The sequence below is a fragment of the Camelina sativa genome, chromosome 10 (assembly GCF_030686135.1).
Source record: "Camelina sativa cultivar CO46 ecotype springtype chromosome 10, ASM3068613v1".
Classification (NCBI taxonomy): Eukaryota; Viridiplantae; Streptophyta; class Magnoliopsida; order Brassicales; family Brassicaceae; genus Camelina; species Camelina sativa.
Window position 1 is genome coordinate 1,918,791 of NC_141889.1, and position 24,185 is coordinate 1,942,975.

The window sequence follows — 24,185 nt, forward strand, 5'->3', positions numbered from 1 at the left end:
CCATCTCGAGGGAATCTCAATTTCTCATTCTATTGTTGTAAGAGCAAGAGAGATATAGAGACCGGAATACTGATATTACTATATGGTTTACCAACCGCAAAGAATAACAAACGGTGTGTTCTCTCATACAACCTTGGAATTTTAAGGCTAAACCAAAAAAATTGTCTGGTCCGGTACATGGATGACTCGACCAGGTTCTTCGTTAAAAACTTGCTGCTCTCTGATGTTATCAGAACGGGACAGTGTAAGGTAAGGCATAGACATCAGCTTCTGGTAAAAGGCGAGCACATGGCCACCCCATTGAATTGCCTACTTGCGTGATCTCATTGTTTCTGTCAAGTTGTATGCATCTTTCAGTGGGGATACTTGGCTTCTTCATGGACCACCAACATTCTTCATCTTCGGAGTTAATGGGGTCTACTCTTGTCTCGATCGTGTTAGGAACCCAATTCTCAACTACATTCAAGAACTGCAACACCACGGATGGATGGCAACTGCATCGGCTTTTAGTAAGTTGGTAAGTTTCGGCTTTCTTCTTCTCTTTACCGTGGTGTTTCCCTCTAAAAACGGGATCTTTACTTTTCTCTTCTCGTGGCTTTGAAACATGTTCTGGTGCAGAAGTGGAACAAGGATGTTGAATAACCGGCTCTCTACTAGCAAGCTGGGACGACTCTAACTTTATTCCCCGGGAAGGACACGGAGTTTCTTGATCCTTGTTGGTCGTCATCACGTCGGGATCTTTCTGCCTTCTGATAGGCAAACGGATCCGAATGATGCTTTCTTCAAATTCATATCAACAATTTGAAGAAAGAATGTCATCAATGTCCTGAAAAGGAAATTAGACCCAACAAGAATACTATATCCTTCCCCGGGGAAGGAAGAAACACAAACAAACTCACCCGAGTCATTGTTATTATGTCTACCACCATCGAGAGGCTGCTGCTTCTCCTTGTGCTTCGGTAGTGTCTCATTGCTGTTAAGAGTGCTATCACAAGAGTTTTGGGACGTCGACTGAAGCAGCTCACGCTCTACAGTAAGGCTGCTCTTCTCCAAACAATTGATCTCGCTTTCTTTAAGTTCGCGAAAAATATCAACTTTGGCACCTTCTTCTTTACGCCGTCTCTTATGACTGTGCTTTTCGCTTCCACCTTCCTTTCCATCTCTGTCCTTCCTCTTCTTCTCCTTCTTATCCTTCTTCTCCTTCTTATCTTTTTTATCCTTCTTCTCCTTTTTATCTCTTTTTTTATCCTTCCTCCGTTGTTCTTTCTTAGCTTTCTCTTCTGCCCCCTGAATATATTAACAAAAGTAGTAACAACGATCAGTTCACAGAACTTGCTAAATTCCATAAAAATCAGAAACAAAGCCCTCAGATAGAACAACAACCCTTAAATTCCAAATTGCGTAACCATTTATAAAAATGGACTCGTAAACATTTTGGTTAGAGTAGTAAACAATGTTACTAGACTCGTATGTTTTGAAATGGGGACATTGATTCGAATCCGTGCTTTTTGACTTTTTAAACGCAACTTAAGATCATCTTTTTCAATAGGAAACAAAAAAAATCTCAAACTCTCTCTATCTCCATCTCTCTTTTCAAGCCGACAAATTTGCATCAATTTAACAAACCCTAACATATCAAGTAACTCAAGGAAGCTGAGCATTCAAAATCTCATGAACCCGAAACCAAAACCGACCGAGAGATTTAAAATGCTCAAACAAACCTTGATCGATACGATCATAGCCTCATCGCGGATTCCGTTTAGTACATAACCAGGTGGTGGGAATGGGAAACACCGAGACATCTTTTAACACCCGATTACTCACAAATCCAAGCAACAGCCAAAAAAAAAATGGATTGCGGAGGTGAATCGGAAAAGATGAAATCTCAGATCTCGCGAAACCCTAGATCGATCGCGAGAGACCAACCAACAAGTTTGGGTTTTAAGGATGGTTTCTAATAACGCGCCAAAATCAAATCTACGAAGTTACAGTGGATACAAAAGCCAAGAATCGTAGGTATAGAGTTGAGCGGAGAAGAACGAAGGAGCCGCGAGATCTCTCTAACCCTTCGAAGCTCTCCGATGAAAATAATTAAAAGTGTTTGTTACGAAGGCATACAACCTTTATTTATAGCCAAATGGTAAACAAGTCTTGTTTGGTAACACGGATAGTAGTATGTTACACGCGTCCTATGAGACTTACACACTTTGGTTTGGCATAAGCTTCAAGCCCAATAAGCCCGCTGGCCCAATTAATATCATCGGCTGCTTTATGAAGTAGCCTGATACAGTGATACCAGGTTAAAGATACTAAATTCATATTTCAGTTCAGTCGATTTTATTGACTTCTGTTTTGGTACGGTCCATTTTATTGGAGAACTTGAGAGAACAGTGAGAAATAAAGCAAGCAAAAGCAATAATTTTTATAATATATATAAAAAAAAAGCCACTGATCCAGATAGATGCAGAAAATATATACACATGACTCAACTGACCAAACCAAAAGACACATGCTTATTATGATGACAAACTCAAGAGACTAGAAACTTAAAAACCTTAAATGATAATAGATACTATGAGATTGCCTATAACCCCAGAACTAGCACTGCTACAAAACTTGCATGCTTCTTACTACTATATAGGTGATGATGATCATCAAGAGCAATGATCGATAATGCGATGAAGACAAAACCTAATAATATGAACAGAGATGGGAAAGCCATGTGAAGGGTCTGATTGCAGCAAGCAAGTGTAATCAGGTAAGGTTGTTTTGAGCAACAGCTTGACATAATTCCTCCTCATAGAAGAGCACTCGAGGGTGCTTTGGAGCCATTGGTTTGAACAAACTCGGCCTTTGGAGAACAGAAGGAACGATGCATCTTGAAGGAAACGTTGCCTGGTCTTGGAAAAGAACAGCAGTGATTTGCTTCATCTCTGTGAGCTTGGTTCGAAGGGGTGGCCGAGGAGCATGTTTTGGTGCTTTTGGGGTATGTGGGCTTGACACCATTCTCGGGTTCCCATCTCCTATGCTGTTTTTTACATCAATGAAGGTTTTGTTAAGAGCCAAACAAGTTGTTTGATGCTCTTTTTCGAAATGGTGAAAATCAAAGCAAAAACATGTTACCTACGAAATGGCCAACGATTTATTGGCATTGGGGTCATGACACTCAACATCTCCTGTCTTGAGCGGTCTGGTGTTGTATAATTGAAATGGTATTGCCTTGCAAGCATGGTCTATTTCAGTAAAAGAAAAAAATCAAAACAGATTAATGCCCAACTAATAAAATAGCAAACAAAGATGAAGCCTTTGTGGATGCTAACTAGAGAAATAAACAGGGAAAAGAACATACAGCCTTTCTTATTCTCTGAGAAACATGGAAAACTGCCTTCAGCTGGTCATGGTGCAGATGGCAAACTATCCTAACCCCTGTAAGATACAGAGAGTGTGAACATTTCAAGAACTAACTTCATACATTCAGATGACTACTAAACAGAAACTGTGAAGTGGAAAATAAACTTACCAGTAAATCCATGGGGAGAGATTCAAGAAGAGAATCTGAAACGCAAGGATCAGCCTGAGGAGTTTTAGGTGTCCTCAGCAAAGTGTTTTGCTAAAAACACTACTACTACTACTACAAAAAAATACAATTACCAAAGCAAATAACTCTGCATAACATACGTGGTACGTTACGAGTGGTTTAATCCTATATTATCGCTGACGTGGGACCTTTTTCACTAGCTCTTACCAAATTTGACGGCGGAGATTGCGCGTTCAGATTAGATATTAGATTCGACCATCTCTCTCTTCTTTTGTTTTTTTAACTTTGCTTTATTGTAATAACGCTTTTGTCCTTATTCTTCTGGTTGTAACGCTTTTTGAGAAAAGAGGGTAGCTTAGGACTTTTACAATATGGGAGATATTAAAGTGCGGGTCCAATGTTGGGGTAATTTAGCATGATTAAATTGAATGTTTTATAAAAAAGGACAAATTGTATTAATCTCAATCACACGTACGAGTGTGCCTCCTCTTGTGAGTTTTTATTTTTCCTCTCTATATACTATGTATTTTACGTAACGTAGTAGTAACGTATCGGTGAATACATTCAAAATTTTGGGAAACTTTAACTTAAAAAGATTTTCATTAAATCACAATACGATATCTCAATTTCCTTTTTCTTTTCTCGTGTTCTTTATTAATTTCCCTTTCTTGTTGTTGTTATTTGCTTCACGTGATGTTTGGTCTGGTAGACGACGGAGGCTACAGTTGTATGTATTGGGAAAAGTCTATTTTGTTTGGGCCATAACTTATTTATGTACAAATATCATGGGCTTACTAATCAAGTTCAACCCATTTATATCGTGGTGAGTTATTTTACTTTTTTTTTGGAATCCATTTGTAACAAACCAGAACCTTAACTCATTAATTATACTTGCTACAAACCAAAAAGTTATGATTCTTGATTCACCGGTTTGCCTGATTGGTATAACCCCTATATTAGTGTGCTATAAACTTTTAGTCTATACCATGAAAAGGGTTTTTAAAGCTACTCTGTTACAGGTTAGTTGATTAGCACATGACTTTTTATTTATTATATGTTTATATTGTACTTAATATATAAGTTTTTATATATGTACTAGTTGTAAATAGCTGAATAAAGTTATTAAAAACATATACAATATGTTGATAGTGTAAATTAATCGGAATAGTTCGATTAAATTTAACAATTCGTGTACTACATCAGTCGAACATAAAATTCATCTCGTTAACCATTATTAACCTGTGAGTACTGTTTTACTATAATCATACAAACCAGACCAGAGTAAACCCATGTCGTATTTCTATTGAGTTCGTCTGACAAAGAACTATGTTAGAATGTGTTAGCGGGAGCTGACTGTATAAATACTACTTATGTTTTAAGAGTTTGTTCCTAAATTCCTTGGTGCAAGCAAACTACAAAAGTGTGTTGATGCGTATAGTTTAATAATTTAATTTATCTGGTCAGAAGCAACGGTTTTTGAGGGGTACTCTTTTTCGTTAATATCATCAATTAATAAAATTCCGACAAAGTGTTAGACATTCGATGACCATTTTCACTAATATAACCCAAAAAAATCAGTTTTAAGTACTGTATATTAGTGGTGATTTTGTATTGTTTTTTTATTTTAAGTGCGTATGGAAAATTTAGCTGTCCCATTTATTGTTACAGATAAGGACATTTCGAGACTCATTTATTTTAATAGTAGCATAACTATAAAGTAAGATGCACGATTATTCCCAACTAAAACCACATGGAGATAATTCACCTAACAACTAAAACAACAGTTTGTCTATCTTTATTATTACCTCCAATAAACAAGACGTCGTTCCCTTTTCTTTACTTTTACAAGGATGTTGCATAAATTATTGAGTCTGATTAGTAATGTAGTTTAAATCTGTATAGAAAAGCTGTAAGCGGTAGCTGCGTAAAACACATTCGAGATAATAAAAACGTTTCATAGGCGTGCAAGTGATATATTCCCACACGTTCATTGCATTTAAACAAGTATATCGTCGTAAGCCAAAGTTATTAATGTGTATATTTAAATTTAAACTTTCTTAAGGTATTCTTTCTCATGATTAGGTACATTAGTATAATTTGCATAGACCTCTTAACAGTTTTAAAATATTAACTTAAATGCTCTTGTAAAACGCACTACAGCACTAAACAATACCAATAGTGCAAATGGGTAGTTGACATAAACTTTTGTGCATATATTACTGCTGGTAAAGGAACGGCTTTATAACCAATACACTTGTTTAAACTGTGTATCCTCAACATTCATCTGGATTATCACAAGACAAAAGAGATTAATACAATCTATACGATTACAACTTTTTTTTTTCGTTTTGGGTCAGTCTTGATTAGCATTGGAATTTCATTTGTAATTTTTTGAGTTTAATGTGTGAGTGATTAAAAAAGAAGAATCAAATGTACATTTACAAGCTGGTTATATAAATAAATCAACATGTTTGGTCATTGTATTTGACAACTTGTCATGGATCAACTGCAAAATTTTAACTTTATAGGGAAACTACTATAGTACTATTACAATGCTAAAATCAGTAACAAGAAAAAATGGTTAGATCTATAGATTAAAACGCATGGTATATAGGCAGTGCCAGCTTAACTAGGAGGGCGGACAGTACAACCACCCTGGATACATATATTAAAAGGTCATATGCATATAAGAAAATGGACACCAAAAAAGAAATTTGTAAGTTAAAAAAATATTTAAAAAGAAAATTTGTAAGTTAAAAAGGCACAATATGTAGACTAGAAAGGGCACGAAATAAATATATATAAATCAAAAAAATTCAAAAAAATTAATAAGTTTTTTAATAGATTAAGGGACATTTTTTTTTTGCCCAGAAACATGTAATATATTTAATCTGGCACTATATATAGGCACTCTAAAAAAAGATAGAGGGCGAAGCAGTCATACTCCAGCAAGGACCACCACCACCCCCACCAATGTCCACCCTTCCCACACATGCATAATGTATACGTGCCAAAATATCTCTAGATCCCACATATGCATTTATATACTTTAGTTTTTGGTCTCAAAACCGAAAAATTATCCTTAGGAGAAAAATACTCGATTATTAGTTTACCGTCCGTTTCGCCAGCTGTATAGAAAACAATCATGGTGAGACACGTGCAGCAAGATCGGGGGAAACCAAATTAAACTAAAGTCTATGTCGAATACTAAAAAGACATAATTACCATAACTGCAATTCAAAGACAAATCAATTCCAACCGAAAAAGAGACTAAAGGTTGATTTATTTGTCATGGATTACCCTTCCTATCTTTAACGATTATCATTACAGTGAGTCTGCAATTCAAAGACAAATCAATTTCAAGCCATCATATCTCACTTTTATTGCATTATAAACACGCATTATTTTCATACTATATGTGCGTATTATTTTACAAAATGTCTTATACTAACACGACATCATAAGTAAGCGGTCCACTAGAGCCCCTCATTATGGATAAAGACTCGATCCAAATGTTTATTTCTGAAACACACAATCTTAGTCGTAACATTATAATACGAACCATCAAGCTAAGCTAGCTAAAGTTCTAACATTACTAGATAAAATGTTGATATGCCACCTGCCAGATTTTCCTACCAGGAGTTTCGTTTTATCTCAGTGGCCACACCCATACGGATATATTAAAAATATTTTTTATACATTTTAGATTCTAGTCGTTGGAATTGTTCATAACTTCATATACATTCGATACGTAAAACAAAACAATAAAAAAAAAATCGATCGACGTCGTTGTGCAGCCTAATAAGTATAACGAAGAATTTACATTATTCGTTTCATACCAAGTCAATTTTTTAATGCCGACAACAAAAAGAGATAAGGGAAGTCACATTTACATTTCTGTAAGAGTAGACAAAACTTAACCGGAAAGTAATACATTATACATTTCCAACGGTGTCTCATAATCTCACATTCCCACATCTTATCAATGTACTTAATAAGATCTCGAGTTTGAGATTTAGACTAATAGTACTATAACTAAGGTATTTTAGTAGTTTACAACTGTGTCACGTACAATCAACCGCAACGTGTAACACAAAACACATTTAAGCTAAAGATTAAATAAAATAAAAAATGTATGGTTAATGATTTTTATTAGTTTTAAAGTAACTGAGGGCATAATGGTAAATAGAGAGAGTTGGGCAGGGCTTATGGGTAAAAATAATGGAGGAGGGGGATCTTGATTCTTGAGCTCCGACGAGTGGCAAGTGAAGGTGTGGGGAAAGCAACATAAATCGACAAAAACAAACCGTCTTCTAAAAAATACGACTCTATCATCTCTGCCTCTGGCTTTAAAACTCTTTTCATCGCTTGCAGCAGAGAATCTTCTCTCTGCTCCTCATTCGAAGACGACGACCAAGAAACTTCCAGGTGATTTTGCGTTTTCCTGGAAACTTTTTTTTTTTCTTTTTTTTTTTTTTTTTTTTTTGTAATTCCCAGACTTCAGTAGTGTTCATCATCTTCTTTAATAAAATATTTAGTCTTTGTTTATACGTAGAAATCCGTGAAAGAGAAAAAGTATAACTGTTGCCTTCTTCAATGCCATCATGTGAGCATTCCGATTTTGTTTCCTCTCTCTTAATTCTTTTTTTTTTTTTTTTTTTTTCCATTTGACTTGACTCTCGGCGGAGGAGTTTTTCGCCGGCGAATTTGTATTACTCGGCGGAGGTTAATACAACTGTTCATTGTCTTCCCTCTTTTTGCGCTTCTTTTACTTTTTTTTTGGTCTTTGGATTTTTTACTCTTTCGCTTTCGTCAGCTTCAAGTCTTCAAAGATTAAATCATCTTTAGGGATTTTTATATATTTTTGTTTTTTTTTGGTTTTTTGAAGATCTTTGACGTAGAAAAAAGCCTAATGACCTTGAGAATCTCTTTTGATTGGTATCTTCTTCTCTTATGGACTTTTCCTTTTTCTCTTTGTTGTCGCAGTCGAAGAAACTGCTCCCTTCTTATAGCCAAGTCTCTCGCTTCACTCCCCCTCCATTACCATATGATGCGGCGGCGATGACCTCTGATTTAGCGGCGGTCCTCGATCTCTATCACCAATGTTGGCGTTGTAGAAAACTTTGGATCCAACTCTCTGATTCCGGTAATTTCCAGAAAACAGTAGCTAAGTAAAAGGTAAAATTTCGCAAAAATCTCAGATAATTCCGATCTTGGGATTGGTTGAGAGCTGCTTTTAACGCAAGTGATGATGGTGAATCAGGAACGGTTATTGATCGAAGAAGAAAATGTCACATTCATGGGATGGTCTTGGAGAGATTGCGTCAGTGGCTCAGCTGACTGGTTTAGATGCCGTCAAGCTGATTGGGCTCATTGTTAAAGCTGCCAATACTGCATGGATGCACAAGAAGAACTGTCGTCAGTTCGCTCAACATCTCAAACTCATTGGGAATTTGCTTGAACAGCTCAAGATCTCTGAGATGAAGAAGTATCCTGAGACTCGTGAGCCTCTTGAAGGGCTTGAGGATGCGTTGAGGAGGTCTTACCTTCTCGTCAATAGCTGTCGTGACCGGAGCTATCTTTACTTGTTGGCTATGGGTTGGAACATTGTTTACCAGTTTAGGAAACATCAGGATGAGATTGATCGTTTTCTCAAGATCATACCTCTTATCACATTGGTTGATAACGCTCGCATTCGGGTAACTTTTTCTTGAATTATGATCTTAAAGTTCTTTTTTGATTTATGGTTTGCTGAAATTTGGATGATTTTTTACAGGAGAGGTTTGAATATATTGACCGTGATCAGCGCGAGTATACTCTGGATGAAGAGGACAGACATGTGCAAGATGTTATTTTGAAACAAGAATCCACCAGAGAAGCAGCATCAGTGCTGAAGAAGACTCTCTCTTGCTCATACCCTAACTTGCGTTTCTGTGAAGCTCTCAAAACAGAAAACGAGAAACTGCAGCTTGAACTCCAGCGTTCGCAGGAGCATTATGATGTGGCTCAGTGTGAAGTCATTCAGCGTTTAATTGGTGTTACACAAGCTGCTGCTTCTGTTGATCCTGACTCTGAGAAGGAGCTCACGAAGAAAGCTTCGAAAAAAGCTGAGCGTACCTCAAGCATGAACACAGAATATTCTTATGAAGAAGATACTCCCAAGAAAAGCAGTAGTCGTGCAGCCTCGAGGTTAGAATCTCCAATTTGTTCTGCTCAAAGATCCAAACTTGATGTGCTTTCTTTATATGCAACTTGTGTTATTGTCCAATTACAAGGAAAATACTATTATTATGTGATTAAGGAAATAAAATCTCCAATACCTTGCTGTGACTGTAATGCTTTTCATGTTTAAAGGCTAATATTTGGTCCTATGTTTCTCTATAACGTCGGTTACATAATTGTTCTATGCAGATCCGCTTCTAATGTTTCATCGGGGCATGATCTACTTTCACGAAGAGCATCACTAGCAGAACACCATGAAGAATGGCATACTGACTTACTTGCTTGTTGCTCGGAACCTTCTCTCTGTATGTCCCCACTTCTTGTTTCCAGTGTGATTTCACTTTGTTTTCTCCGTTATATAGAGGATCATCGTTTCACATTCCGTACTTTCTTGTTATCTGAAAAGTTGTGAATGATTTACTGATTGAACCACAGGCTTGAAGACATTCTTTTTCCCATGTGGTACTTTGGCAAAGATTGCCACTGCAGCATCTAACAGGCACATCTGTAAGAGATATACGAACACTGTGAATTTATTATTGTTTTCAACTTGGTAGTTAAAAGTTAAAACATGTGAAAACTAATAAGCAACTCTGTTTTGCTTTTGTTTCTCCCAGCTTCAGCTGAAGCATGTAATGAGCTAATGGCATATTCTTTGATACTTTCGTGCTGCTGCTACACTTGTTGTGTAAGGAGGAAACTCAGGAAGACACTAAACATCACGGTACATTCTCAACCACTCCCTTGAATACTAATCGGTTTTAATAAGCTTTGTGATCCCAAACATCCAGATGCTTCAAAGAAAATGGTTATCATTTGCAAACCAAATACAACAATTATGTTCATGAAATTATGGTTAATGATTAAGTTAGTCACCTGCAACAATTCGCTAGTAACTATCATGGTGTATGATATTTAATGATTGAGAGTGTGAAATGTCTGTTGTTTGTTTATGTCACACATTTAAAAGATGGTATGAATGCATAATGTTTTCTGATATGGCAGGGAGGGTTAATTGACGATTTTCTATCTCATGTGATGTGTTGTTGCTGTGCTCTTGTACAAGAACTGAGAGAAGTTGAGATTCGTGGGGCTTATGGTATACATTACATACAATCATCTTAAGAATGAATATTTGATCTTAAATCTTTGAAGGATGAATAATGATGTCTCTTGATATCCTCGCAGGTATGGAAAAGACGAAAATAAGTCCGCCTTCGTCGCAGTTCATGGAACATTGAATTCTTAAATTATACAAAAGGTGAACAAAACAACGATATGTCCTTGTCTCTCTGGATATGACAATAGATTCTTCTTCTTATTATTACTCACACTTGTGTTTGTTTTGTGTTGTTGAGTCGTTGTCGTATGTAAATTAGTTGTTTGGGATTCTTATGGAACTTTCAGAAATTTGTGTTGTGTGTATCATAATAGACTAACTAATTTTCTAATCCTACTTTTATCACATGCTTAAATTGAGGGTATATATATCCAATTGGAACAGACTGTTTTTGAGGGTCAAAATAGTAGTTTTAAATATAAATTCAGGAATCGTATGCTAGCAGTTAAAGGGGTTTGAGTTATATCACCAGTCACTACCATGGCCAAAAGTCTAAAGCATCGACAAAGAAATTGATAGTCGCCACCATGGCCAAAAGCCTGAAACATCGACAAAAAAATTGATATGACTGATGATTCTCTTGCTCCCAAATTGGACAAATCTTGTCGGTTTCTTTTTAATGGATGGTTTTACTTTTACATGTCCACAGTTTACGTAAAACGTTATTATCTCAAACCGTAAAAAGTAATCGTTTCACCGGTAAGGGTAGACTCGTAAATCACCACATATCATCTTCTTCCCCAATTTTTTTTTCCACTAAACCCTAGTTTCAGACAAAGTAGAGACCCTTTCGAACGCCTAAACCAACATCGCCGCGGCCAACCACCGCGCATAAGTGTTTCGACGCCGCAAAGGATGAGTTAATTCAAACTCTGTCCTACCCTCTTCGACTCTTAAAGCATCTATCGCGGCGACTATATATCTCTCTCAAACTGGTAATTAATCACTAATTTCCTTGTTTGATTCTCACATCTCTCTGTTTATTAGATGTGTTTGTTTCGATTATGAATCTGCTCACATCTCTCTCTCTCTCTTGATAGCAAGACTTAGCAATTTACATTGATTACATACTGATTTGAGTGTAACAGACTAATGGTTACGTTTAGAGTAACAATCTCTTGATAAGCTTGTTAATGGCGGACACTGGTTGTTTTGTCTCATGAATTAGATGTTGATTGTGTTGTCTACTCTTCTGTGTTCTACTATTTCCTAATCTTCATTTTGCCATATCACTGTCTCAGCTGGCTTGAGAATTGGAACATGGCTTGTAATTCCTCAGGCTGTGAGTCTGGTTGCTATGACCGTGAGAAGGATAATGTAAGCAAGATTGTGGAAGATGCAGTAATTACTCAGGAGAGTGTCTGTGTCAAGTGTAAATGCAATGAGCCTATGACCTTTGGGGACGGTGGCTCAGAGGATGGAAGGTTCTGCGCCGAGTGTTTTAGGAACAATGTCTTTGGGAAGTTCCGTCTCGCTGTTACTTCTCATGCCATGATCACTCCTTCAGATAACGTTCTTGTTGCTTTCTCTGGCGGATCATCTTCCAGGTTTCACTCTCATCTTTTCTTTTTTGATACGTTAGTGATTGTTGTCTAAACATAGCAAGTTTGATGTATGTTAGGGTTGCTCTTCAATTTGTGCATGAGTTGCAAATCAAGGCTTTGAAGAATTACGAGGCGAGTCGAGATAGATCTTTACCTGTCTTTGGTGTTGGTGTTGCGTTTGTGGACGAAACTGCACCTTTTCCTGCGCTCTCTACGGAAATGATTGATGCAATTGAGTGGATTCGATCTACTGTTTCAAGTTTGTCTCCACCTGCAAAGGGTCTCCATGTTGTTCCAATCGAAAGCGTCTTTGGTTCAGACTCGCTTGACCCACGAGATAGGCTTGTAAAGCTTTTAGATTCTGTTCCTGACGATACTGGAAAAGAGGACCTTCTGTTGCATCTCAAAATGTTGTGTTTGCAAAAGGTTTGGGTATTTTATTGTTCATGTTTCTTTTCGAAAACAAATCAGGCTTGGAACTATCTTTTTGAATTGATATTGCTTGATAATCCATTTTAGGTTGCCTCTGAAAATGGGTACAACAGATTAGTGGTGGGATCATGCACGTCGAGAATTGCTTCCCATGTTCTTACGGCTACTGTCAAGGTGTGTTGCTTGTCTTTTCTCTGGTTTAGTTTTCTATAGATTGCATTGTAGAGTTTATGTCATAGAGCGATTGCAATGGCTACCTCAAAGAATGTAGATATTTAGGACCTAACGAATTACATCAGTAAAAATTTAAGTTTTGATGTAAAGTTTTTGTTTCAATACCAAGTTTTTATGTACTTTGTTTGGACATTCTGTTTAGACTACGCTCCATTAGAGTTTTGAGTTAAATTGCTTTTTTTCTTGCGACAGGGACGAGGTTATTCACTATCAGCAGATATTCAGCATGTTGATGCGAGATGGAAGGTTCCCATTGTACTTCCACTGCGAGATTGTGTTAGACAGGAAATAACTAGACTCTGCCTTTTGGATGGGTTCGTATATTGGCTACCTAGTCTATATTGTATTATTATAGTGAACCGTATTCTTGCATAATCCAACTGTTGAGTGACATCTGACATATTCTGGGCAGGGCAGTCTAAAGACTGTGGAGTTGGCTTGTCGTTCTCAAAGCGGTATCAATGACTTGGTGTCTTCATTTGTCGCTCTGTTGCAGGTGCAAATCAAACTCATCTTCTGCATATACTTTAGTGCATGCATGGCTGCCTGTTACTTTGTTTTTGCTGATCTCTGAGTTTAATATATTCTGCGCAGGAAGAAAATCCTTCTCGGGAATGCACAATCGTGCGGACAGCTGCAAAGCTGACTCCATTTTACTTCAACAAAATTCCGGAAACAGACGACTCGAATGTTCCTATGGCCACTCAGAGGCGCCTAAAGAGATTCAATCTTAAATATGACGGTTCTATGACTACAGAAGCTTTCTGTCCTATCTGCAATGGACCGCAAAACAGATCAGACCCATCGGAGTTAGATTATTTTGAAGAAGGCCAGGAATCCGACGCCCTTTATGCTGCTTGCTGTTCAAGTTGCCGGTTTCAAATACTTCCACAAGATGGATCATCTCGTGAGCAATTCGGTTCATTCCTGCCAGATCACATGATTTCCCAAGTGAAGCATCAAAAGGTTAACAGTCAAGCTTATCTGAGGTGGGTAGTATGCAATAACTCTGATCTCAAACTTGTACTCCTTTTCATTAAATCTATGTTCATAATTATTGGTAGTTCATGTATCTAGGAAGCAGCAGATTTAAAACGAATAGCAAAACTGATTGAAACACTGTTTGAAACTCCTAACATCGATTTCTAATTATTTCAGGGAGAAAATAAAAGACAGTCTGCTCTTGGACGATGAAGAGGTTGTCTAAATATGCATTTTTAGATGCTTGCACAAGGTATGTGAGAGGAAGTTGAAATCCTTTCATGCTTCTTAAGGATAATCTTAGAATGCCAGGATCATCTTGGTTTTAATTGCAGATCTTATATCAACTTACATGTTACAAATGTTTTACCCCTTCTCGTACAATGATTGTTTTGATGTGAAATCACCGAGCAATTGAATGACATTTTATATTCACCTATACAATACAAGAATCATGGGGAGTGCCGGGATGATACGTGGGTTAAAAGTAAAGTTTTGTAATATTTACAAGTTTCTCTTGGCACCTTATTGGTTTATAAGCAATCCATGTAAATTGTAAAATTATAAACACTGATGGACTAATCATCACGATATTAGAATCGAGGACATCAATCGAGAACTCTAAAAGACAAGGGCATATATCTGAAAACTTTCTCCCCGAAGTATTAAAACATTAAAGGACCGTTTTGCAATTCATAAGAATATAGGGGGATCTGTAGAAACTTTCAAATTTATTGGGGAGGTTTTGCGTTTTACTTAAAAGTCCCAAAATCATCGCTCTATTCGTAACGCCGGACGATTCTGCCGGAGATCGGAAAATAGAGAAACCCGGGTAAAAGATCAAAGCTTTGACAATGGTGAGATTAAGGAGAGTGCTGCTAAAATACGCCGGAAACGTAATCGACAAGACCCTCTCGGAGATTCTAGTGTGCCCTCTCTCTAAGCAACCTTTAAGGTTCGACTCTCTCTCTCTCTCTCTCTCTCTCTCTCTCTCTCTCTCTCTCTCTCTCTCTCTCTCTCTCTCTCTCTTTCGATTTCTATATAGCTTCAATTTGGATTGGTCCCGAAGAAAATGTTGAAACGAATTGGTTTCTGATAGGTTTTGCGAGAAGACGAAATCACTTGTCAGCGATACTATTGGTGTCTCTTTTCCTGTAAGCTTTCTATACCAATTTCAATTTCAAAGCTTTTTGATTTTTCGATTTTAGATGAGTTGATGAATTGTTGCTAAAGATGTTTTTTGTTATGTTGATAGATGTAATAACTCTCCAAGCAGTGAAATTGTACCAGATAACATATATGCTTTCAGAATCATATCTCTTATTCAATGAACATGTTCTGAAACTAACTTTGATATTTTTAGGAATTGTCAGATCAGAGATTAAGATGTATATATATATAGCTTGATTCTTTACTATTTTGTTCATCATTTGCCTCATACTGAATAAAGTATAAAAAATGAATTTATGCTTGGTGTTGATTTGGGATTCACTGATGGAATGATGATGGGGTTATGCTAAAGTGATTGGTTGGCCGTTTTCTTATTCTTCTTCTTCTTTTTAGATTTCACTTCATGTTCACGATTCAGTGTTTTAAGATTTGGTTTTGCTTCTTAATCATATTATTATTATTTTCCTGTTCTTTTAGCTTTCACTTCATGTTCACGATTTTAGTGTTATTATCTCTTAACACGCTAGATGAAAGGTGGGATTCCATGCTTGGTTCCAAAGGATGGAAAAATACTTGAGGAGGAAAGTGAGGCATCAAAAGCTTAATGACTTTTGCTTTTGCACCAAAAAAATTATAAAATGATCAGAGTGAAAAAGGTAATATATAACTTGTATCTGCAGCGACTTATCAATGGTTCTTTCTGTCTTCACATTTTAGTCTTGTGATCTCTTTTAAGTTTGAAGTTTTTATGGGAAACATTGATGTACGCAATTGAAAGCCAGTGTGGGAGTTGTAGTTTCAGGGGAATGTAACTACCTTTTCTTCTTTTGTTTCTTGAAATCTAGGATTGTTATTGACTGGAATGAAAGTAAAAGCATGATTTATGGTATTGGATACCCTATTCGAGGGGCTCTAAGTTAAGTTTTACCACATAATGTGAGGATAGATTCTAGTCACAGTCCCACTTTTGGTAACTATTCTTCTCTATCTTGATGCTACTATTTTTACACCATATTAGCTCTTGATGTCCACTTTTGGTTGGTTAAAGAATACACAATAAAATAACAACAACCAAAAGTGGATCAATAAGACTTATCACTTTCAGGTAATTGAGGTTGGACCAAAAGAAGATAAAACGATTTTCCTGATAAACCAAATGAACATAAACACACACGCCTAGTGTTTTTGATGGTGACCAGTTATAGCAAAAGCTAATTTATAAATAAAACGTGGCGAGTGACTAGATGAATAAAAAACTTATCATGTTCTCTCTTGACCAACCAAAAAAGTTGGGTGACTTAATTCCCATTGGCTTGGAGGTTTCAGTTTCATAGTGCAAGTTGTTGGCTTGTATGGTAGCCAGCCAAAGGAATGGCAATTTTTGTGATAATGTGACAGGGTGATAATTAAACGTTAAGTGATAGGTCCCCTTCTCACTTTTCTCTGCCATTGTCATCATTTATGGGGAGCACTGTTTTGTCTATTGGTCATTGGAACATTGGCTTCTAGTGACAACCAAATTGGTTAAACAGTAACACATAAGTTTTTTTTTCTTACTAGTATTAGAATAGCAAGTAGAACATTACTACAAGAATACAAGTAGAAGTTAGTACAGAAGTGAAAAAAAAACTCAAAAGGAGTTGCATAATAACGACAGAACATGAAGAGAGGCCCCAGGACAGATGTTCCTGTGCCTTAGGAAATTGAAAGATCCTTTTCTCTTTCAGGGTTGTTTTTTACATCATCTTTCTTTCCCCTACAATATCTTGGTTCTACAAATTTAGCTTAGTTATACTTATAGGTAGCCAAAAAAAGGTACAAACATTTCCATTTTTTCATTTCTTCATAAGACAAGCTCGATCCCCAAAAGAGAAATAAGGACTTGTAGATTTCTCAAAATGGAGCTGTGAAAGACCGTTGTAGTGTGTTCTTTTTGGGTTGCTGATTTGCTGCAGCCATTCTTAACTGCACACATACCCACACAGAACTAAAGTATCAGAATCTTATTACTCAAATTGTTATAGGATAAAACAGCGTGCAAAAACAAGCATACTGCAAGTAATGCAGAGGCTGTCTCTTCCCTTATAAGTTGGTTTAAGATATGAGTTAAGCTATAAGTATTCGAACTATTAACGAGAGTGCTCCCAAAGGGCAAAACAATAAGAACTTCTCTCCGCTTGTTTACCTGATCTTGTTGTCTCTTGAGGCTTGCATTTTCTGCCTGCAGGTGAGCAACTTCAAGTTCTAACTCGTTTGTATAAGCCTGCAAGTGAGAAACAAAAGGTTTCATCAGAAGCATTTTGATGGCATAAGTACATTTTTTTCTTCCCTTTGATATCCATGAGTAGAAAATAAGGAGAAAAAGAGATACACATTCCTGTTTCCTAGCTCGGGAACGAGCCGCAGATTCTCTGTTCTTGATCATGCGCTTATGTCTTCTATTCCCTGTACCTTCATTGGACTCTTGGCCTCTTTTCTTACCAAAACAAGTGGATGTAACCAGAGCCTCAAAACGGGTGTTGAAGGAAGGAATGTTTGAGAGGTTATGGTGACTCTGAAGATTAGAGTTTGGGGTAACAACAAGAGGATCTTGATTATCGAGAAACTCGAAGCCAGCGCCGGAATTCAAGCTCAGAACAGTTGCAAGAGGTGGAAAAGGAGAGCTGCAGAGAGCAGTGACAGTGGTGGAATTGCCATTAGAAGCAGAACCCATAGCCAGGCTTGTGGGTGCTGGTTCCTGGTTCAAAGGTCCGTTGAGGAAATCTTGGAAGATCGAGTTAGGGTTTTGGTTCTGGGGGTTGTGGCTCCTGAAGCGTGGCTCATGGTTGTGCTGTGGATGTTGGCTGTGGCGGTTGATGTGGTGGATAGAAGCAAGGTTGATGTCTTTCCAAACTTCTTCCATGGTTATTAGAGATCTCTTCTGGGTTTGAGAGTCTTGTGCGGGTAAAGGAGATGATGATAAGGTTGATGATGATGATGATGATGATGATGATGATGATGAAGACGACGGTGAAATGGAAGAAGCCTTATTTAGAGTCTTGTTCTTGTTTGTAGCAGAGACTCTAAGGTTCCTCTGATGCTTTGCTGATGACAACATTGGAAAGAGAACAGAACTGAACCAAACAACACAGCTTTAGTACTCTTGGTGTCAATTGTCTTGTAACCTACACGCAGATAGAGAGAGAAAGAAAGAAAGAGGTGAGAGAGAGTAGTGAGTAGAGAGCTCAGAGAGGTTCTTGACTTTCGCCGGTCATTTCTGGAATGATGGGTTGGGTCCAGACTCCAGAAGTAGAGACAGAGGCATTCAACTATTCCAAAATTTTAAAATTATTTATTTATTACAACAAAGAAGAAAAATTCCATAACTATGTAATTAAAGTGTTGATGTCTTCTACGTCTAAAGTATTATAAATATCAAATGTTTGATAATCTTTTTTTCTTGTTTTGTTTAAATTAGTTTTTGAAAAGTGAAGTTAGTGAACTATTTTCAGTTTTCATGATCCTTAAATGTAAAGAGTGAGTGGGGGAGAGATACTTGAAAAAAGGCAAGCAGTATAAATTAACTTTGGTTTTATCTTAAAGGGTTTTCTAATATCACATCCCTTTTGGATCATTTATCAACTTTCAAATTATGACTTTATTGTTCTAGTTTGGATTTATGCGAAATTTACCAAAATACACTTTGTGTTAAGGGTACTGCAGAAACAAACATTTTAAAAATAATCGTAGCATACAAAAGCTAAAATAAAAAAAAAAACCCTTACTACCTATTAAACCAAATGAAAAAAATCATACTCTATTTCTTATTAGTTTTTTTTTTTTTTTGGCAGCAAACATTATATACGTTAGAAAAAGATTTACTATGTTTTGTTTATATAATAGATATTTGAACGTAGATAAAATATAATCAGATATAAATAGTAGTACTTGTTCTGTTGTTCATATATATTATTTTATGTACAGATTTTTATCTTTAATAATTTTAAAACTCTGAAAAGTACTATTTGATTAGCTAGTATTTTATGTCTGTTTAGACTTATTTTATGGAACAATTAATGTGAAGGCACATAATTTTACAACGTTCGATGTCTTCCAACTTTTTCTTAATAGCACTACACATTTTTTCACAATAATATTATTTGATTGTATGTATTATTCGAAGTGCATTTAAATAAAAAAATGGGTTTACTGTTGATTTGTTCCCCACTTCAAATCATTGGTGTTCATGTCATCCAACGAGATTTGATCACTGTATCAAATAGTCTGGTTTACATGGATAGGGAAATCAAATTTTGTGGGTCTGAATATAAACAAACATAACAAGTGGATAGTGTTAAACCAATTTTTATACCAAAATTATTTGGTTTGATGTGTACATTGTTCACACACATTTTATACGACCATATATTTTTAGATATTTACATTTGATTGTTTTAATATATTTGAGACGAATGGTAAACAAATTAACAAGGCAAGTGGTAGTTGATACGAATTAATAAATCTTTGTCATACGTAAGAATAAATAAATAAGATATGTTACATAATCCTTCCATCTAGATATCTAGATATTCGAACGTATATATATATATATGTTTCCGCCCGTAAAAAATGGTCAGTCTCCAAGTGCATATCTAGTCACACTTTTCATTTTGTTTTTCCTTCCCTACAAGTTGATTTATACTATATTATAATAAAATACGACATGTGGTCTTATTCTATTCAACATGGATTAACTATTCATTTTCCGTACACATATATGTAATCATATAATATTTTTTTTTTCTCTGGCGTGAAAGATTTTGAATATAGAGAAATAAAATAGACCTCAAGGAAACGTCCCATCTTTGAACATGCAAAGAGTACAACATTTTAGAGAAGGGAGAAGCCTACTGAATTAACTCAAAGAAAACGCAAACTCCTTAAATAATAATAATACTCACCTCAAGTACTCAAATTTGTTATAAGATCTTTTCAATTTTTGGGTGAGTATATAGTACAAAGGAGTTTATTATTCAACAAATAAAATATTTCGTTTCTTTTTCAAATCATATTTTGGGAAAAAAAATAAACTCAAAACGAGAGAAATTGGGGATAGTAGTAGGTGACGAGTGAATCCAAATGTCCATAAGTATCACAAATTGTGCAGAAGCTGTGAGCTGTTGTGCGTGAGAGAGAGAGACATGTCATGTCTCAGGGGATTGGACAGGTGTCAGCACTATATTGTTCTGTCCCAAACTCCATCAAATCTAGTTCTTCTTTTGACATCCTCTTTAATTTACCTTTAAACAATGCATATAAATGGAAGGTTTTTATTTTTTAGCAAGTTATGGCCTTTGCCCTATAATTTATTCGGACGAGGGTCACAATACTATAACATGTTAACGTAATCTTTTCTTTATCATCAAATTCAAAACTCGAATTGATGATCCTGCTGCATAGTATATACAATATTGTTCTTATGACCAATTAATTTTAAAATACATCTTATCATATGAATAAAAACCTTCAAAAGTTATATATAAATAGTCTCGTTGGCGAAAAAGGGTTTATAGACTCGAAATCGATGGACAAGTGATTTGATTTGATTTGATGAAGACTCGTATTGATTCAAGTTTCGCTTACATTCAAAGTATAAATCCAACGAACAATATGAATGACCCGCGAGCTCCTGACCGTTGGATTCTTCAATTCTACTGGTCCATACAATAATCATCTACCCGTAGGTTGTCTCTAGACCGTACGGACACAAAGTAGTCGTAATAATTTACTACTAAAATAAGCAATAAAGCAAAAAACTTGGAGTTGAAAGAGCCAAAAGAATGCTAACCGTTGGATGATGAAGATGGTGAAGATGCGTACTTGACATCTCCAAAATGGTAAGAATAATTGGGACAACCTTTCTATCTTTTGGGTGTGTTTTATGAATTAGGGTTTACTATTTTCTTAGTCTACGAAGAATAGTTCTGATTTTTTTAATTCACAGAGATCGTGACATTGAACCTATTCTTGGGTTGTTTCTGTTTATTTTCCACATTTAGGTGAACATATAGAATGTTTGTTCAAAAAAAAAAAAAAGGTGAACATATAGAATATTTCGGAAATGTTTGTGTTTGTTTAATTACAAATAGTTATGACTAAATTAAGCAGAGCCTAGAATCATAACTAGATCGTCTTAGGCTTCAGCTATAACGCGAGGGGGTGAGAAAAGTCCTTTTTCATTTATTACAAAAACAGAGGGACGACTAATTTAGAGCTAAAATATAGTATTACTTATTCGTACGTAAAGTATAATCTAAAAAACCTTTATTAGAAAAAGTTCCCCACTATAGCTAGTCTAATTAAATGTGAAACACTGGTGCACACAAGAAATTAATTTTATTAAGACGAAATATTTAGTCACAATAAAAAAGTATTTAGTCACAATATAAACATTGTTACGAATTTGCGATGATTTTTGAATGGTTGCAATACCATGGTCACAAATTTGTATTTGTAACAAAAACGTCACAAGAGTTGCAACGAATATATTAGTAACCATTTTGTCATTAATAATTACGACACAAAAAGTAACAAAGCTGTCTCAATTACAGACTAACAAAACGTCTTTAAATCGTCACAATTCGTGTTTAAAATAACGTTTTAATTATGTATCTTATTATTACGAAACTATAGTCTCAAATGGTCACAAATATAACTAAAAATTTGTCGCAAAATTTTAACAAATACTCAAAATCATGATATTTTGTGACTATCATAATGTCCAATCTTATCATTAGAAGTTAGTTTCAAATGGTCACAAATTATTACTAAATTTTTTATTGCATATGATAAAAATTATAACTAAAATATTAATCTCAAAACCATATTATTTTTTTAATTTATAATCATACAAATTTTTTATAATCATAAACATTAGATATACATTATAAGCTATCTTTATTCTTACAAAGAAAATAAATCACAAATTCGACCAGATGCACATATTAGACCATAACTTTCATATTATAACTCCTATGGAAACAATATTAGGCTCTCTTGAAAGGTAAGACTAAGATCTTTCCAACGACCGGTAGATCAGCTTCTGGTTCAATTTGTAGCAGTGGAAAAAGATTTCACAAGATGACTGATGTTAATTCGCGGATCTGCGCATAATAGGTTTGAGAAAACATGTATAACTTTTAATCTACAAAAAGGGTTACAAAATCATTTGGAGAAGACTTACATCTATGGGTTGGGAAATTTCTCACCAAAATTCGTCCATAAAAGAGTTCGTTTACCCCTTCTTTTCCACTATCTCCTAGGACATGTAAGATATGTCCTTAATCTCAACTGTTGTTCCTTGTTCTCTTTCTCTCAAATGGTTTACTCTCTCTCTAGGTTTAGGAGGCACGAAATTATAAAGAATAAAACCATAATTATCTCTTAAATAATTTTTGTTAAATTAGGGTTAGAAACTTGACTTAATGGGCTTTGTATAAATGACATAATAATTTATACTATTTTATGACTAATGTTTACTCATTTTAATGTCACAAACTATGACTTGCATATCTGTTATAAATTCATAACTAATTTGCAACAACATATTGGTCACAATGTAGTCATAAGAGTGACGATTAATATTATCGTAGCATATTCGTCACTAATTGTGACAAACTTTTGTTACTAATTTTTTCTGTCATAATATAGTAACGAAAATACTATGAATTTGTGACAAATAAATTTCGTCATCATATTGTATTTAAATTGTCACAAATTTGCGACGAAATTTTTTTGTCTCAAAAATACATCTCTATAAAATTATTTTCTTGTAGTGGTGGTGTATGCGGAAAACGAATAATTTCGATATGAATTGGCACACACATGTGAAAAGTGAAGGGCAAATTTCACCATCATACCCTATATAACTTTTGAATAATACACATGCATTAACCTTTTTGTACCCATGAACTTTGTTTTAGTAGGGTTAGTGTAAATACTATATAATCTTGCAACCTTTTGAAATCCATGTATGATAAGCTTATAAAAATAAAATTGAGCGTTTTTTTTTTCATTTTTTTGATTGGCTGACTCATCCAGGAATTAGTCAATACTCGGTTCAAATCACTTGGTTACATCAGTTCACCACCATATATGTTTATTTACTAGGATATTAATTATATATATAGGGCTTCTCTCATTGGCAGAGATAAACAATAAGAAAAATCAAAATTAGCATAGAACGTATGGTACTGGTTTTGTAAATAAATAGTACATCTACTGTATATTGTTAAAACGCGATGTCATAGTGTTGTCGTTTAGGTTATTTCATCCACTAAAAACACAATCAAAATCCATGCTATTTTAGAACATACACACGAACCCGATAAAAGAGATCTATGATCATATTTACATGCCATATGCTCTCGCTTTTGCAAAAAAAAAAAAAAAAAAAAAAAAAAAAAACTGAGTGGAAAATACATAAACAGGTATTTAAAGTTATTACTTTTGAATTAAATAGCGACTCTCCGAAAAAATTATTTATTGTCCCATTCGAAATCATACCAAACACAAACGGTACAATGCCAGCAGAGCGTTAAGCACGTGTTTGGTCATGTTTACATCAAAGCGGTAGTAACACAACAAAGATGACCCCGTTTTGTTTTGGTACATGTTTTATGTGTGACACTTAGCTTGTTTCCTCTTAACAGTGTTAGGTATAAAATTCAATTAATGGATTTGCTATTGCTTCACTTTAGCAATCTCTACTTTTTGTTTCTCACACCGACGCAATTGCAAAAGCGACTAAAGAGATTTTACCGAGTCACACCTCTCAAGTAAAGTTTCTTTTTCACTAGTCTTTCTCTCAAGTAAACCTTCTCCTTTCTTAGGTTGTTCTTAAAGAGGCCCATCTCAACAATCGAAATCCAAAAAAGGAATAAAAGACAGAAATAGGGGTCAAGAA

At 35.5% G+C, this 24,185-nt stretch overlaps 6 protein-coding genes across 11 annotated transcripts; 3 read left to right on the forward strand and 3 right to left on the reverse strand.

Moving 5' to 3' along the window:
• Nucleotides 1-55: 55 nt before the first annotated feature.
• Nucleotides 56-2,197, reverse strand: LOC104716526 (uncharacterized). Its single transcript, XM_010433906.2, has 3 exons — nucleotides 1,722-2,197; nucleotides 900-1,287; nucleotides 56-780 (listed from the first exon to the last, which is right to left on the reverse strand). Exons 1-3 carry the CDS (start codon nucleotides 1,800-1,802, stop codon nucleotides 230-232), a joined length of 1,020 nt encoding a protein of 339 aa, XP_010432208.1. The 5' UTR covers nucleotides 1,803-2,197; the 3' UTR covers nucleotides 56-229.
• Nucleotides 2,198-2,434: 237 nt separating this feature from the next.
• Nucleotides 2,435-7,028, reverse strand: LOC104719963 (F-box protein At4g35930). The gene is made up of 7 exons (XM_087470256.1): nucleotides 6,991-7,028; nucleotides 6,839-6,873; nucleotides 6,764-6,768; nucleotides 3,517-3,610; nucleotides 3,350-3,426; nucleotides 3,124-3,233; nucleotides 2,435-3,028 (listed from the first exon to the last, which is right to left on the reverse strand). The coding sequence occupies exons 1-7, from the start codon at nucleotides 7,026-7,028 to the stop codon at nucleotides 2,755-2,757; spliced, it is 633 nt and encodes a 210-aa protein (XP_087326382.1). The 3' UTR covers nucleotides 2,435-2,754.
• A 366-nt stretch (nucleotides 7,029-7,394) lies between these two features.
• On the forward strand, nucleotides 7,395-11,235 carry LOC104716527 (protein MID1-COMPLEMENTING ACTIVITY 1). 3 transcript variants are annotated; one of them, XM_010433907.3, is made up of 9 exons: nucleotides 7,395-7,966; nucleotides 8,525-8,716; nucleotides 8,802-9,237; nucleotides 9,315-9,727; nucleotides 9,950-10,065; nucleotides 10,196-10,267; nucleotides 10,378-10,484; nucleotides 10,766-10,859; nucleotides 10,949-11,235. In XM_010433907.3, the coding sequence occupies exons 3-9, from the start codon at nucleotides 8,827-8,829 to the stop codon at nucleotides 10,999-11,001; spliced, it is 1,266 nt and encodes a 421-aa protein (XP_010432209.1). In that variant the 5' UTR covers nucleotides 7,395-7,966; nucleotides 8,525-8,716; nucleotides 8,802-8,826; the 3' UTR covers nucleotides 11,002-11,235. The 3 variants fall into 3 exon arrangements, with proteins under 3 accessions (XP_010432209.1, XP_019086581.1, XP_087326016.1); XM_019231036.2 differs by having other exon boundaries at nucleotides 7,785-8,263; XM_087469890.1 differs by lacking the exon at nucleotides 7,395-7,966 and adding an exon at nucleotides 8,041-8,144.
• A 95-nt stretch (nucleotides 11,236-11,330) lies between these two features.
• LOC104716528 (cytoplasmic tRNA 2-thiolation protein 2) lies at nucleotides 11,331-14,510 on the forward strand. 3 transcript variants are annotated; one of them, XM_010433909.3, is made up of 8 exons: nucleotides 11,331-11,815; nucleotides 12,122-12,427; nucleotides 12,502-12,850; nucleotides 12,944-13,030; nucleotides 13,283-13,404; nucleotides 13,508-13,586; nucleotides 13,685-14,079; nucleotides 14,249-14,510. In XM_010433909.3, exons 2-8 carry the CDS (start codon nucleotides 12,141-12,143, stop codon nucleotides 14,295-14,297), a joined length of 1,368 nt encoding a protein of 455 aa, XP_010432211.2. In that variant the 5' UTR covers nucleotides 11,331-11,815; nucleotides 12,122-12,140; the 3' UTR covers nucleotides 14,298-14,510. The 3 variants fall into 3 exon arrangements, 2 of the variants coding, with proteins under 2 accessions (XP_010432211.2, XP_087326015.1); XR_015568887.1 differs by having other exon boundaries at nucleotides 11,408-11,815; nucleotides 13,503-13,586; XM_087469889.1 differs by lacking the exons at nucleotides 13,685-14,079; nucleotides 14,249-14,510 and having other exon boundaries at nucleotides 11,639-11,815; nucleotides 13,503-13,587.
• Nucleotides 14,511-14,809: 299 nt separating this feature from the next.
• Nucleotides 14,810-16,130, forward strand: LOC104716529 (uncharacterized). The gene is made up of 3 exons (XM_087469892.1): nucleotides 14,810-15,026; nucleotides 15,171-15,225; nucleotides 15,769-16,130. The coding sequence occupies exons 1-3, from the start codon at nucleotides 14,926-14,928 to the stop codon at nucleotides 15,844-15,846; spliced, it is 234 nt and encodes a 77-aa protein (XP_087326018.1). The 5' UTR covers nucleotides 14,810-14,925; the 3' UTR covers nucleotides 15,847-16,130.
• Nucleotides 16,131-16,761: 631 nt separating this feature from the next.
• LOC104716530 (protein FD-like) lies at nucleotides 16,762-18,665 on the reverse strand. 2 transcript variants are annotated; one of them, XM_087469891.1, is made up of 3 exons: nucleotides 17,618-18,665; nucleotides 17,427-17,503; nucleotides 16,762-17,206 (listed from the first exon to the last, which is right to left on the reverse strand). In XM_087469891.1, the coding sequence occupies exons 1-3, from the start codon at nucleotides 18,336-18,338 to the stop codon at nucleotides 17,135-17,137; spliced, it is 870 nt and encodes a 289-aa protein (XP_087326017.1). In that variant the 5' UTR covers nucleotides 18,339-18,665; the 3' UTR covers nucleotides 16,762-17,134. The 2 variants fall into 2 exon arrangements, with proteins under 2 accessions (XP_087326017.1, XP_010432213.2); XM_010433911.3 differs by having other exon boundaries at nucleotides 17,427-18,665.
• Between the last annotated feature and the right edge of the window lie 5,520 nt (nucleotides 18,666-24,185).

What these genes read in the sequence shown, in the direction of transcription:
- LOC104716526 (XM_010433906.2), bottom strand. Translation starts at nt 1,802, where the DNA reads ATGTCTCGGTGTTTCCCATTCCCACCACCTGGTTATGTACTAAACGGA. An exon ending in CTATGATCGTATCGATCAAG is followed by an intron (nt 1,288 to 1,721) that starts GTTTGTTTGAGC and finishes TAATATATTCAG; the next exon opens with GGGGCAGAAGAGAAAGCTAA. An exon ending in ACATAATAACAATGACTCGG is followed by an intron (nt 781 to 899) that starts GTGAGTTTGTTT and finishes ATGAATTTGAAG; the next exon opens with AAAGCATCATTCGGATCCGT.
- LOC104719963 (XM_087470256.1), bottom strand. Translation starts at nt 7,028, where the DNA reads ATGAGGGGCTCTAGTGGACCGCTTACTTATGATGTCGT. An exon ending in CTCAGAGAATAAGAAAGGCT is followed by an intron (nt 3,234 to 3,349) that starts GTATGTTCTTTT and finishes TTACTGAAATAG; the next exon opens with ACCATGCTTGCAAGGCAATA. An exon ending in AATCGTTGGCCATTTCGTAG is followed by an intron (nt 3,029 to 3,123) that starts GTAACATGTTTT and finishes TGTAAAAAACAG; the next exon opens with CATAGGAGATGGGAACCCGA.
- LOC104716527 (XM_010433907.3), top strand. Translation starts at nt 8,827, where the DNA reads ATGTCACATTCATGGGATGGTCTTGGAGAGATTGCGTCAGTGGCTCAG. An exon ending in TTGCTCGGAACCTTCTCTCT is followed by an intron (nt 10,066 to 10,195) that starts GTATGTCCCCAC and finishes ATTGAACCACAG; the next exon opens with GCTTGAAGACATTCTTTTTC. An exon ending in AGCATCTAACAGGCACATCT is followed by an intron (nt 10,268 to 10,377) that starts GTAAGAGATATA and finishes TGTTTCTCCCAG; the next exon opens with CTTCAGCTGAAGCATGTAAT.
- LOC104716528 (XM_010433909.3), top strand. Translation starts at nt 12,141, where the DNA reads ATGGCTTGTAATTCCTCAGGCTGTGAGTCTGGTTGCTATGACCGTGAG. An exon ending in TCTGGCGGATCATCTTCCAG is followed by an intron (nt 12,428 to 12,501) that starts GTTTCACTCTCA and finishes GATGTATGTTAG; the next exon opens with GGTTGCTCTTCAATTTGTGC. An exon ending in TTCTTACGGCTACTGTCAAG is followed by an intron (nt 13,031 to 13,282) that starts GTGTGTTGCTTG and finishes TTCTTGCGACAG; the next exon opens with GGACGAGGTTATTCACTATC.
- LOC104716529 (XM_087469892.1), top strand. Translation starts at nt 14,926, where the DNA reads ATGGTGAGATTAAGGAGAGTGCTGCTAAAATACGCCGGAAACGTAATC. An exon ending in CTCTCTAAGCAACCTTTAAG is followed by an intron (nt 15,027 to 15,170) that starts GTTCGACTCTCT and finishes GGTTTCTGATAG; the next exon opens with GTTTTGCGAGAAGACGAAAT. An exon ending in CTATTGGTGTCTCTTTTCCT is followed by an intron (nt 15,226 to 15,768) that starts GTAAGCTTTCTA and finishes TTAACACGCTAG; the next exon opens with ATGAAAGGTGGGATTCCATG.
- LOC104716530 (XM_010433911.3), bottom strand. Translation starts at nt 18,338, where the DNA reads ATGTTGTCATCAGCAAAGCATCAGAGGAACCTTAGAGTCTCTGCTACA. An exon ending in TCAAGAGACAACAAGATCAG is followed by an intron (nt 17,207 to 17,426) that starts GTAAACAAGCGG and finishes GTATGTGTGCAG; the next exon opens with TTAAGAATGGCTGCAGCAAA.